Source organism: Diabrotica undecimpunctata, chromosome 7 (assembly GCF_040954645.1).
Source record: "Diabrotica undecimpunctata isolate CICGRU chromosome 7, icDiaUnde3, whole genome shotgun sequence".
Lineage (NCBI taxonomy): Eukaryota > Metazoa > Arthropoda > Insecta > Coleoptera > Chrysomelidae > Diabrotica > Diabrotica undecimpunctata.
The window spans coordinates 126883125-126896919 of NC_092809.1; the positions used below are offsets into that span (position 1 = coordinate 126883125).

The window sequence follows — 13795 nt, forward strand, 5'->3', positions numbered from 1 at the left end:
TTGTCATTTGTCATTTCAAATGACAAAGATGACATGGAATACATGCTTAGAAAAGTAATTGAAGAATACCAGAAATGGGGATTAAATATCAATTTTGAAAAGACAAAATACATCTACATTGGAGCTGAAGCAGAACAACTCGATATCGATGACAATCAAAAAATAAATCCATGCAACGAAAATAAATACCTGGGCGTCATCTTCGCCCGTAGTAGAAAAGACGAACGAGAAATAGAAAATCGAATTGTACAAGCACGAAGAGCTATAGCATGTTTGAACGGAGTTCTATGGAGGAAAGAAATATCAAAGAAAAGAAAATGGAACATCTATGAGACAATGGTTAAAACTAGCCTACTTTATGGAGCTGAGACATGGAGAATAACCGAAAAATATAAAAAAAAGGTCGAAGCCACAGAAATGGATGCCATCAGAAGATCGATGAGAATATCAAGAGCCGACAGAATACGGAATGAAGTGATAAAACAAGAAATGGGTATAGAGGGCACTATAGTTGAGGATATTGAGAGAAAACATCTCATATGGTATGGGCATGTGAGCCGAATGGGGGACGAAAGATTGCCTAAAAAAACGATGATGTGGCAACCCCCAGAGAAGAGGAAACGAGGAAGACCACCACAGAGCTGGAACCTGGGAGTTAGGAAAGCGATTAGCGCTCGAAATCTGGACGAAGACCTAACTCAAGGCAGAATACAGTGGCGTTTGGGAGTCGGACAACGTCGTAAGACGTTATAAAAAACCTAATATATATATGACTAATAGTACCTAGTTATGAATTTTTATACATAAATGTTCACAAACATAATTGTACAATTACGTAAGGGCCACCCTGTATATATATATATATATATATATATATATATATATATAAATAGGTACAAGTACGGTCATTGGGATACACGTATCAGAATATTGTCTCACAATGTTAGTGTAGGTCGCGGACCTTTGTTTATAAATATTGTATAGATATTAGTCATGAAATATAAACAACGTAATAGTAACGAAATAAAGTACCTAGTTAATTGAAATATATTTCGTTATGAGTTTAGTTGACTAAGTACTGAAAATGCACCTCAACCTATCACCAAACCTATTTAATACCACAAGCATTAGTATTTGTAGTTCGGCTAAGAAAAAAGTTAGCTTGCGACTATATTTAACGGTTTCCAGCAGCAACCTCAAATTATAAAACCTATAATCCTCCTAAAACCTTCTTTGATATGACAGCTGCGTCTAACAATCATATCGAGAAGAAATCTCATTTTTTCAATTAATGTCCCATTACAATATCAATAAATATCTGGGGTGAAATGTTGTCAAAGGTTACCGTAGATGTATAAAAGTTTTTTATTGATTTTGAAATCCTATAAATAAAAAAATGATAAAATCACATCGCCGTGGTTCTAAATCTTAAGAAAAATAGAAAATTTTGCTTAAGCGTTAGATTCTCGCTCCTTAAGATTTATCGTTATTTTAAAAGCTGTTTTTCAATTTATGTGGGCGGAATGTGCGAAGTCTAGAACTTTTAGATTGTGAGTTGTAAATATACCTATAAAGTTTTCATGTAAACAGTCTCTCCCTTTTGATATTTTCAGTTAAGAAATAGTGTTTGGATTATTGCCAATTTTATGAACCGCCTCTATCTTTTTAACTGAAATGTGTGGAAATAAATCAAACATCTATGGCTTTTGAAAATCGGAAATTACAAGTTGAATTGCAAAAAGTAGGATGATATATAGACTGCTCACAGGTGTTTGCCACAGTTACATCAAATAATTAAAATGGTGAATAACGAAGAATGTATATCCGAAAGGGTAGTTTTTAAATTGTTTGCTTTATACATACATTCGAAGTTTGGTTTTCGTTTTTCAAATAGAGCACTGGATAAAATTAATGTATCAATTGTAATTCAATCATTGTAACTTTTACAGATTATGATCCTTATCTGTCATTATTAAAAATATAATTACAATTATTTTTCTTATAGAATGGATTATATGGTTTTAAGTTTATTTATTTTTTTATTAATGTTTGAGTTGTTTAAAGCTTTTTTTATATAAGTAATCGCATTGACCAGATGGTAATTAGTGACAAATTACTAGGATATATATTTAATTTTTTAATTAGTGTCATCCAAATATCTCACAGCCCAACTTTTCCTTTTATACAGTAGAAGCTGCTCTGTGGTGGTCACCTAGCCAAGGTGCCGTGTATGTGATCCATATACCAAGGTGTCTAGGATACCTCCCTCTCATTGAGGAATATTAATATCGAACTCATGGCAACGTTACTTTATTCTTTGTTGCAAAAGTTTGGCAAAATGGGTTTTATTAAACTTTCCTCGGTGCCTATTCCTCAGTCACTCGACACTGAGGAGTAGGAAGATTGACGGTTCTCGTATTTCTTGAGAACAAGGTACAAGTGAGGAGAGTAATATCCCTGTTGATAATGGCGCCAAAATGGGTGCTGAAATGTCGAGTTTCAAATTCTCAATGAGGTTCTTCCCGAGAAATTAATAATTTTCATTTACCCGTCGGCGGAAATTTATCCGAACATATTTATATATATATATATATATATATATATATATATATATATATATATATATATATATATATATATATATATATATATATATATATATATATATATATATATATATATATATATATATATATATATATATATATCGAGAAAAGGAGTACGACCGTCAATCCAAAATAAACTAAGGTACACTCGAAGAGTGGTGGGTTTATCGGTCAAAGTGGAGAAATAAAAGACAAAGAAGGTGGCTACTTCATCTATTTATTGAAGACGTTTCGCTTTCTGCTCAGAAAGCATCATCAGTTCATCTAAAAAGAACAATATAAAACCAAACATCCATAGAGAAGTTACAATAAAAGTGTATTACCTTACAAAGACATGTAGCAGTCAAAGATGTTAAAAATATGAAAAAGCTTACGAAACTGGACATTTAGAGTAAAGTTGTATAAATCAATTAATTGAAACTTGGTATAGTTTGCAATTTAACAAAATTAGCACAGCAATCACATGTTCTTAACAACAAATAACAATTAACAAATTTAAATTGTTGAAAAAAAATTCAGTGTCCTATAAACTCCGGCCTATAATGGATTTGTATGATGTCATGAGTACAGGATTAAGATTAAATTGAAGAAAACTAAATATTGGTTATAACTAAATCATCAGTTGCAATCATCCAACTGGTTATTAAAAATATTGTAATTGGGAATGAGAATTTCTATAAATACTTATAAACATGGATAACACCAAATTGAGACCATACGAAGCAATCATTGAAGATACGTATTTAAATATCACGTACATCAATCATTAAACCTAAAAATATTATATATTGTCGGAATCTAAGGTTTTTTACTACGGAGACATGGACAGTAAAAATAAACATACATAAAAATAACTTTGCCCTCTTTGAGTTCTGATGTTACAAAAAAACGAATATCATGGATTCAAAAAGTGTTAAATGTGGAACTAACTAGAAGACTAAGAAATAAAGTAGAAATACTATTGACTATCAAAAAACAAAAAAATTAAGTACTTAGGACATGTGATGAAGAGGTAAAAATACTCATTATTATACGGAAAAATAATGCATTTCAAAGGCAGTATTTGAGGAAAGTGAAATATGCGAAGACAAAGAATATCTTGGTATAAGAAACTGAAAACAAAAATTAAATAAATATTAAGGTTGAGAAAGAAGTAAAAACGCTAGAGAACTTGGTACAGAGAGACATTGAAGTAACATGGACTGCTCTAAAAACGAAAATAACAAAGATACAAGAAGACGACATCGGGTTAACGAAAAACAACAGAAAACAAGAATGGATAACATAAGAGATCATGAAAGTAAGACAAAAACGTAAAACAAACCCAATAAAATACAAACGAGTCAATAAAATCATTAGAAAAAAGTGCAGAGAAGCTTAAGAATGTCAACCAAATGCCTAAAAATTGAACAACTTCAAGAAAGATACGACACCTGTAATGTCCATAAAAAAGTAAAAGAAATGACAGGTAGACACAGAAATAGACAAGAAACAATATTAAGAAATAATAATAACGAGACACTTATAGGTACAGAAGACAAACTGGAGAGATGGAAAGAATACATTTAGACACTTTTTGACGATGATGGACCTTGTTCTCCACCATCCACGGATGATCGAATAAATGAAAAAAGTCCAAAATTAAGAAAAGAAGTAGTTATTTATGCAGTAAAAGCTCAGAAGAACGGAAAAGCCACCGGTCTAGACAATATCAATGTCGAAATACTTAAATTAATTGCAGAGAACGAAAGTAAAAGCCTCGACTTAATAACAGCACTATTCAATAAGATATTTGACACAGATAAAATACCATCAGACTGGCTAAAATCAACATTCGTAACATTACCAAAAAATCCAGCGCCTTACACTGCGAGGACTATCGAATATTAAGCATGTGTCTCATGTCCTTCAAACTTCGGAGTTCGGAATGGATTAGGAACACGAGAAGCTCTTTTTGCCATAATTTTGTTAACACAACGATGCAGATATATGAATGTAGATGTATAGGTATGTTTTATTGATTATCACAAAGCATTTGACTGCGTTAGCCATCAAAAGATGATCGAAATTCTGAGAACAACTAGAATTGACGAACAAGACTTGCAAATTATCTCAGAACTATACTGGCATCAAACGGCAACAATTGAAATAAAGTACATAGCACACAACATCCGAAGATAAATGAATCCGACGAGGAGTGCGACAAGGTTGTGTCTTATCATCACTACTAATTAATCTGTATTCAAGGTGAAATCACGATTAACTGAACCAGCGTAGACAACATCAGGTGCGCTGATAATACCGTCCTAATAGCAAGCAACGAACAAAAACTACAAAATATACTAAACGCGGTAATTCGTCATAGCGAAATGTTCGGTTTACATCTAAATGTTTCCAAAACTAAAATTTTAGTATTTTGAAAGATACCAACAGACATACATTAAGCCAAGGGATAAATAATAGAAAGAGAGAGAGAGAAATTTATTGGTTTTAAAAAGAGTTTACATTTTTAAAACACAACATGGTATAGTACAAACAAGGTACAAGATACATTAAAATACTAATTATAAAATTTCCATAATTAAAAAAAATATATATCAATTAGCGCAACTGTCCTCAAAAAATTCCTCTATACTATAGTAACATTTAGGTAATAAAAACTTCTTGATTGCTTTTCAGAATACAAAAATAGTGCTTGAGGATCTTATATCGAGTGGTAGGTGATTAAACACTTTCTTACCAGTGTAAATGAATGATTTTTTAATTAATGTAGAAGAGGGAATTGGAAGTGGAATAACATAGTTTAGATGAGTGTTATAAGGGGAATCTGTCCGAATATCCTCTTTGTTTTTTTTTAAATTAAGCACTCTAATTCAAAGATAAACATGCAAGGAAGTGTCAAGATACCATGTTTCCGGAACAAAGGCCTGCATGATGTACCAAACTTGACCTTGCATAAATATCTGAGCGCTCTCTTTTGTAGCAAAAAATTTCTACTGAAATGATGAAGAGAACAGCTACTCCAAAAGGCAATACCGTATCTCAAATAAGATTCAATCAGGGCCACATAAACACTTTTTGCAATCTTCAAATCTAAATCGCGAGCAACTGATTTAACCGTAAAGCAACCCGATGATATCTTTAAGCTTAAACATACAGTGTGTTGCTCAATTTTAAGTTTATTATCAATATAGAGACCTGAAAATTTGTTTACAGTGTCAGAACAAATGCCTTCATTGCCCAGAGTAATGTTGTTTAGATTATTCCTAAAAGAAATTAATTTGGTTTTTGAAAAATTAAATGTCAAATGATAATAGAACAAGTAACTTCCAGAAAATATTTGGGAGAAAATATAAACAGCCAGTGCAACCCAAAAAAAAAGAAATTCGGTCAAGAATCGAACAAGCGAGGAACACACTCATGAACATGAAAAGATTTTTTACAAGATCAGACCTAGACCTTAGTCTAGAGCTCAGAATTCGAATAATCAGATGGTATGTTTTCTGTTTTTCCTGTATGGCAGTGAAAGTTGGAGAATGGATTCTAAAACAGAAAAAAGAATAGATGCTTTTGAAATGTATATATACAGACGGATGCTGAGAATTCCATGGATACAAAAAGTTACCAATGGTGAGGTACTTCGGAGTATGAATAAACAAAAATAATTACTCGGCATAATCAAAGAGAGAAAAATACAGTACTTGGTTCATATGTTGAGAGGTGAATGATATATCCAAATCATATTGGAAGATAAAAGATCAGTTGCAAAAGATTAGCTGAATGACACCAGAACTCGTGGCTGAAAGGCCTGAGAAGATGGTTTGACCGCTCATCCACAGAAATCTTTCGTGCAATAGTTTCCAAAGATACAATTGCCATTTGGATCGCCAACTTTCGAAAGGAGATGGCGCAATAAGAAGAAGAAAAAGAAAAAACTGAGGGAATGTTTAAATAAATTTCCATCGTTCGATAGAAGATGAAACTTGAAGGACAAGAAGCTAGGTCATAGAAAATTTATAAAATCTCGTGCACCAAAGAGTTAAATCTTTGTAAATTAAACATTAATCCTAGATTTTCACTATGGAGTATGTGTTTCATAGTTTTCAACGCTCTTTAAATTGTCTCTGCTCTAGTTCGCATTTCTCATAATTTTCTCACACTCTTAAGTAAAAGAAGATTCCTTTATTATGGATACTTTGTAGACTTGAAATTTTGTATTATTAAACCTTAAATAGGTATACGTTTACGTTACTGTTAGATTTCTTAACATAAATATTTTAATTAAACTGTCAAAAAATTACCTTTACGTATGCCTTTTCCGTATCTACGAGCTCTAAAATGACTTTCCTCAATTTTTCAGCATCAGAAAGTTGTCTAGAAGGCGTCAGACCTGCCTGAGAAGTATTGCTGACTATACTTCCGGTCGGACTGCTAGTTTTCCTCGATTCTACTGGCGACCGACAGAAGCCGGTCACTTGTTCGGCACTTTTGAGCAAATTCTCTATTTCAAAAGAGTTGGTCCTGGAACTGACTCTGATTCCAGAGTCTGTCATTGATGACGGTGGATTTTCTGAATCCGTCGAGTAGCGGTCTTTACCTGGAAGTAAAGTTTAGTGATTTAAATCGTCTTTGTATATGAGAAAACAAGTTAATATATTTCATTCATGTTCACAACAAAAAGATATTGTTTTGAAGATAATAATGCAACTTGTATTTTATTATTTATAACAAATGATATAAACCTATCTCTTTGTCCTTATGAAATCATAAATAAAGACTATCTGTAAACAATAATAAATAAAAAAAAAAGGTAAATATGAAAATAATGTTTCCTTCCGAAATAGTGTATCATAGTGTTGTATATGTTAACTACTGCTGCTCTAAACGGTTAAGAATATTTAAACTATTACAGTATCTGTTAATGGCTAGTTTGCACAATTTAGGGTAAAAAGGAATAAGCTTCTTCTTTAGGTGCCGTCTTCTTCCCTATTTTGGACTTTCCTTATTAAACTTACTTCACTATTACTGGACTTCCTTATGACTTCAAATAAGCACTTTGTTTAGGTGAAACCTCTTCTTAATGTATTATTAAAATTGTAAGCTTATTTAGCTAACATTTGTCTGCAGTATTCTATTAATTAAGGGAACCTGCTAAATTTATTATGTATAATTTTTTAGTAAAACATGACAAATTAATGACTCTAATGCAAGAAATTGGAATTGACAACAAAGATCTTAGAATTATCAGAAACATTTACTACAATCAAACGGCCAAAATCAAAATAGAAGACCAGTTAACTGATAAAATTGCAATAGAACGTGGAGTACGACAGGGCTGTATTTTGTCTCCATTGTTGTTCAATATTTATTCTGAATGGGTATTTAAGGAAGCTTTAGACGGTTGTGCGAAAGGAATACTAATAAACGGTGAATGGTTGAATAACATTAGATATGCAGATGACACTATAGTTTTTGCCGATAATCTGAATGACTTACAGATATTAACAAATCGTATAACAGAAGTCAGCAACAGATACGGACTAGCTCTTAACATAAAGAAAACCAAATTTATGACAATTAGTAAAAAACCAATACTAAACGCTCAACTTACAATCAACCAACAGAATTTTAAAAGAGTCGAGCAATATACATATCTAGGCACCAATTTAAATAGCCAATGGGACCACTCAACAGAAATTAAACAGCGAATAATAAAAGCAAAAGCAGCATTCGTTAGAATGAGAACTATTTTCAACAGTCGAGACATATCATTAAAAACAAAATGCCGTCTATTGAACTGCTACATATTCACAGTTCTGCTCTACGGAATGGAAGCATGGACACTGACTGTTGCATCTATGAATCGGCTCGAAGCTTTCGAAATGTGGTGTTATAGGCGCATCTTACGTATATCCTGGGTTGACAGAGTTACTAATGTGGAGGTCCTGCGTAAAATGGGGAAAGAATGTGAAATTCTCATGACCGTCAAAACTAAAAAGTTGGAATATCTAGGTCATGTAATGAGAAATCAAGAACGTTACGGCCTTCTCCAGCTGATTCTCCAAGGGAAAGTAAATGGTAAGAGAGGACCGGGAAGAAGACGCATTTCCTGGCTTCAAAATTTGCGAAAGTGGTATAACACGACTACCACTGAACTGTTCCGCGCTGCAATAAGCAAAGTGAAGATAGCCGTGATGATCGCCAACGTCCGGAACGGATAGGCACTTTAAGAAGAAGAAGAAGATAATTTTTTGATTCAATATGAACTACCGAACAATATATCAATAGGATAAAGGCCTTCTACAAAAGTTGCACTACAAGCATCAAACACAATGGAGAGCTGACTAAACTGTAAATATGTAGAGATTCATAATAATCGACTTCATGAGTGATAAAAAAGACAACAGATAACTTAAATGGCATAAACTTTAACACTTTTTCTAGATTGGACGACTAAGAGTTTGCAGGCCATATATCCAGCACCAGAGAATACATAAAATTGAAGTTAGATGAACAGACTAAATACACATACTGGACTACAAATAGGCATAAACAAAAACATACTCATAAGGAAGCAATCCAGTAAGAAAAAGATATGACAGATATGACAGTAAAATACAATTTATGCAGAGATACTAACTTTTTACTATTATTATTTTTGATTTTGCAAAATAAAATTGCATTTTATTATTTTTTTGTTCATTATAAGGCAGCTAATCTCAAAATAGAGGAATAAAGATACAAACCTTTCTTGATCTTAAAAAAGCATATGATAGAGTTCCACGAGAGACTGTGGTGGGCGCTCAATAAGAAAGAAGTTTTAGGTGAATATGTGAAGATATTATAATATATATTATTTTTAAATATTATGTATGGTCGCAACTGCTATATAGACTAGAAGCTTGGATTCTTAAAGACCAATCAGTAAAAAATTGGAGGAATTCGAAATGTGGCTATATAGGCGTATTCTTAAAACTCCTAGCACTGCCAAAGTCTCAAACATCGAAGTGTTAAGACGAATTGGACATGGTAGAAAGCTTATAAACACAATTAAAATAAAAAAACATTGTATCTGGGTCACGTACTTCGAAACGATAAATACTCTCTTCTACACGTCAACATGCAAGGAAGAGAAAAGAGAAGAAAAGGTTTGGGAAGAAAGAAGACATTTTGGCTGAGGAATATCAGAGATTGGACTAACCTCAGTGTTAAACAGATAGTTACCGTTGCGAAAGATAGGAAAGCGTTTAGAGAAGTGATAGTTAGAAGACAGAACAATAAGAAGAAGTTGTTTGGATTGTGAGAGTAACAATTAGTGTTAGGACAGTTGTGGAAGACACTGATAAATTTCGTGTGATAATATGATTGCACCAATGTTCGGTGCTTAGTCCTTACTTATTTTCACTAGTGTTGGTTTAGGTAACAGACCCTGGTGATTAATTTATGCTGATGATGCAATATTAGGGGGAAATACAGTAAGCAATTTAGAATCAAAACTGAATCAGTGGAGATAAGCTCTTGAGCAAAAAGGTTTAAAACTTAGTAGCATAAAAGCAAAATATTTGGAATGTTCATTTAAAGATGTTGGGGAAATACATGAAATGAATGCAGTAGAATTAGTGTTATATGGGCGAAGTGAATTGATAAATTCGACCCATGATATTTTTTCCATTTATTGCGAGTTTTAAAACTTATAACCGGTTATATAAATTTGAAGAAACACTCGTATATACGTACAATTATTATTTAAATTTATGCTATTTTTATAAAGTGAACTTCATGAACCAACGCTATCTGTGGAACATTGCAGAGCTCGACTTGCTTTTGCAAGGAAACACAAACATTGCGCAGATTGGAGTAATGCTTTGTTCTCGGATAAGTCCAGGTTTTGTTTGAGGTTACCAGCTGGTCGTAAAAGAATCTGGAGAAGATTTGCCCAATGCAATATTGCTGACAGAATAACCTATCGAGGAGTCTTAGTTATGGGTTGGGCTGGTATTTGTTCCTATGTCTGCACTGACTTAGTTCTTGTGGATGGAGGTTCTATAATAGGAACAAGGTATATAATAACCAGTTTAGATAAGTGTGTGGTACATTTTATGCCATTCATAGAAACTAATTTTAATTTTTTAGACGATAGCGCAAGTCACCACCGTGCTAAAATCGTCAATGAATGCTTAAAAGACGTCGGGATTGTCCGTCTGAATTGGCCAGCTTCCAGCATCTATAGGACAAACTAAGAAGACGAATTCAAGTCCGGCTACCCCGCCTAAACAACTTGTCTGAGTTAGTGCCACTCTTCAGACAATATGGGACGAATTGGACTAAATGTTCAAAATTGTATTACCACAATTCCAAGACATTACGCAGGCTCGTATAAGGGCCCAAGGAAAAAATACTTGGTGTTTTAAATATCTATAAGAAAGATAAAATCAAAGAATATTAAAATCGAGTACAATAGAGTACATTAGAATTCTATTGGGTCTTAGTACTTAAAACTTATTTATTTATTATCGTTATTGCTAGATTAAATCGTAAACAAAACAATCCGATTGTGAAGAAATCCGACCGGAGAACAATACAGATATAAAGGAAAAGAGAATGATTCTTACAAGTTTTCAAATTAGTTTCTAATTATGTATTCTTTTAAAAAATGTTTAATTGATCTCATTAGTAGTAAACTATGATGTCACGTTATGCTATTATTCAATATATTTGTTTACTTATATGTACTTTTGAATATTTTTCAAATCTAAATTGTTTGAAAATTAGCTATCTTCAAATCAATACAACTACCACACAACACAATCACAACACCCAATTTCACTCACTCCAACCTGGGGCTGGTACGATGAGGCCTGAGATCATCTCCTCGCTGATGACGGGTGGCTCTGACGGAGGTGGCGGGCAAACCAAACTGTCAATAATATCATCGGTTGCTCGGAGTATTCCAGCTAGATCTGGTGGTTCGGTTCTCGAGGAGCGCATCATCATACAGAGAGACAATTCTTCTTGAAGCACGCTTTCCAGATACATCATGTCTAAATCTGAGACTATCGCTCCATTGATCACCATAATTTCGTCGCTTTTGATAATACCTGCAATAGAAAATGAAGATATTTATATTGTTAAAGTGTCTTGGAAACAATATTGGTTTAATATAATTATAATAATATAAAAAAATAGATAACACTTTGCGTATATATCTATCGGCGCGACCTAATGACTGATAGGAAATGATCCTACAGATACGTAGGATACGTGCCAATAAGGTATAACCAAATAAGCATCAGCGGATCAACTAAGGATATGGCGTAGGGTAGTAGTTATGTCATTACTGATTTAAGGTAACAGCGAAATAATTTCTCCTGTTGGCTTGATAACTGAGACTCACGAGTGAATATCACATACTGATTTAACTGACCGTGACACTGCGATCAGGTAGGCAAGACGAAACCACATCTTCCCGAGAGTACATTCTAAATTATTATTGTAACACAAAGACTAAAGATACCATGCGATCCAGGTAGTTGCGATCAGCGGTGTCCTGATTCCAGGTCCAGACAGTGTGAAATGAGCTACCAGGTATCAGCGCACGAGAAATCAAGCCACTTATAATAAACCGGCGACTGGAAGTGCAAGCGAAACACAGAAACTTCAAAGCAGAAGATCAATAACTATAGGGACAGGAAACAGCAGAGATCTTCTCCAAACTGGAAAAGGTTTACACAGAGAAATAACTAATAAGAGAAAATATACACATATCTGGTCTGGAGAGATCAAGGATATTTCAAAAGAAAAAACCACACTTTATACATATCAGGATCTTAAAACAAAGGATATAGTAGAGTATTCATTCTAATAATCAATAGAATATCGAAATATATGAGGCAGTATAAAAAAATAAACTGTAGACTCATCAAAATAATATTCGAAGCAAAAACAGAAAATTTGTATGTCATTTAATTACAAATGCCAAGAACAAATGCCCCATATGAAAACATTGACGACATTTATTTACAACAAGATAGAACATATCTTAAAGAAAATCCCACAAGAGGAGCCAGTATATATTATTGGAGACTTCAATGCCAAGGTGGGAAAAACTAAAAATGAACCACATTTGCAAATATTGTTGGATCATTCAGTAATAGTGATTTATTGTCTAGTGATAATAAATAGGGTAGGGTCGCCTATATTGGACCGGCTCCTAAATTGGACCTTTGCAGATTTGAGCGAATCGACAACAAGTGGCGCTATCCGTCAATACCAACTAGAAATAAAACCCGATACCTGTTATAGTTTCAACACGTGTGCAGCTGTAAACAACGGTTAAAAACATATTAGAATAGTGTTTTCGTGATTATTTAACTTCCGATCAAAAGATACTACTATTTACCGTTCAAGTAAGTAATCACAACTTTTATAATATATTTATTTCTCAAGATATATTATATCTATTTTCGTGACATAACCCCCAAATTGGCAAATCCCGTTGTGGGTGAAATTTGATATTGTTTAGCTTTAGAACAAGGTTTTCTAAATTGGATCAGCAATTTGCTTGTAAATTGGACCGCTCCAATTTAGGCAACCGTATTGTAAATTAAACCAGTCTCATTTAGTTCTTGATAGATTTATTTTTTATTTCAGAATGTCATCACGTGGTAAATACGGCAAGTGGAGCACATATGGTTCTTATGGGCTTAATGAATGTGCAAGGCTGTTTAAAGTATTTAAAGCTACACTAAAAAGACATATCAAAGAGAAAAACAAATGGGCAAATAATGCAAATAAAAAAATGAGCGGGTTGATTTAATGAAGAAGTTGAAGCAGAATTAGCTAAGCATACTTTGATTTTCGAAGAGCAAATGTTCGGGCATATGAGACGTCCGCAAACTAATATTTGAATTGGCAACAAGAAACAATTTCAACACAGTTAAACGTATGATAGGTAAGAAGTAGTAATATGGTTTTATGTCAAGGCATAAAGAAATATCGTTACGGCATCCGGAGAACATCAATGGCAAGGGTTGCAGGATTTAGCAAAGCACGAGTTGATAAATTCTATGAACTTATGAACAAATAATTTGTAAAGAGGAAAAATTGACCGCCACACGCATATTCAACATCGATGAGACAGGCTGCTCAACCGTACAGCGGCAATGTCAGACAATATGAGTCAAGGGGAA

General features: G+C 33.4%; 1 protein-coding gene across 1 annotated transcript in view; it reads right to left on the reverse strand.

The window, feature by feature from the left end:
• sif (guanine nucleotide exchange factor still life) overlaps positions 1-13795 on the reverse strand; it is a 303831-nt gene that overhangs the window by 66755 nt on the left and 223281 nt on the right. Inside the window, exons 7-8 of the mRNA XM_072539215.1 lie at positions 11444-11704; positions 6908-7203 (exon numbers count right to left, since the gene is read on the reverse strand). Of these exons, the coding sequence (XP_072395316.1) occupies positions 6908-7203; positions 11444-11704 (557 nt within the window). The remainder of the gene's footprint in view (positions 1-6907; positions 7204-11443; positions 11705-13795) is intronic.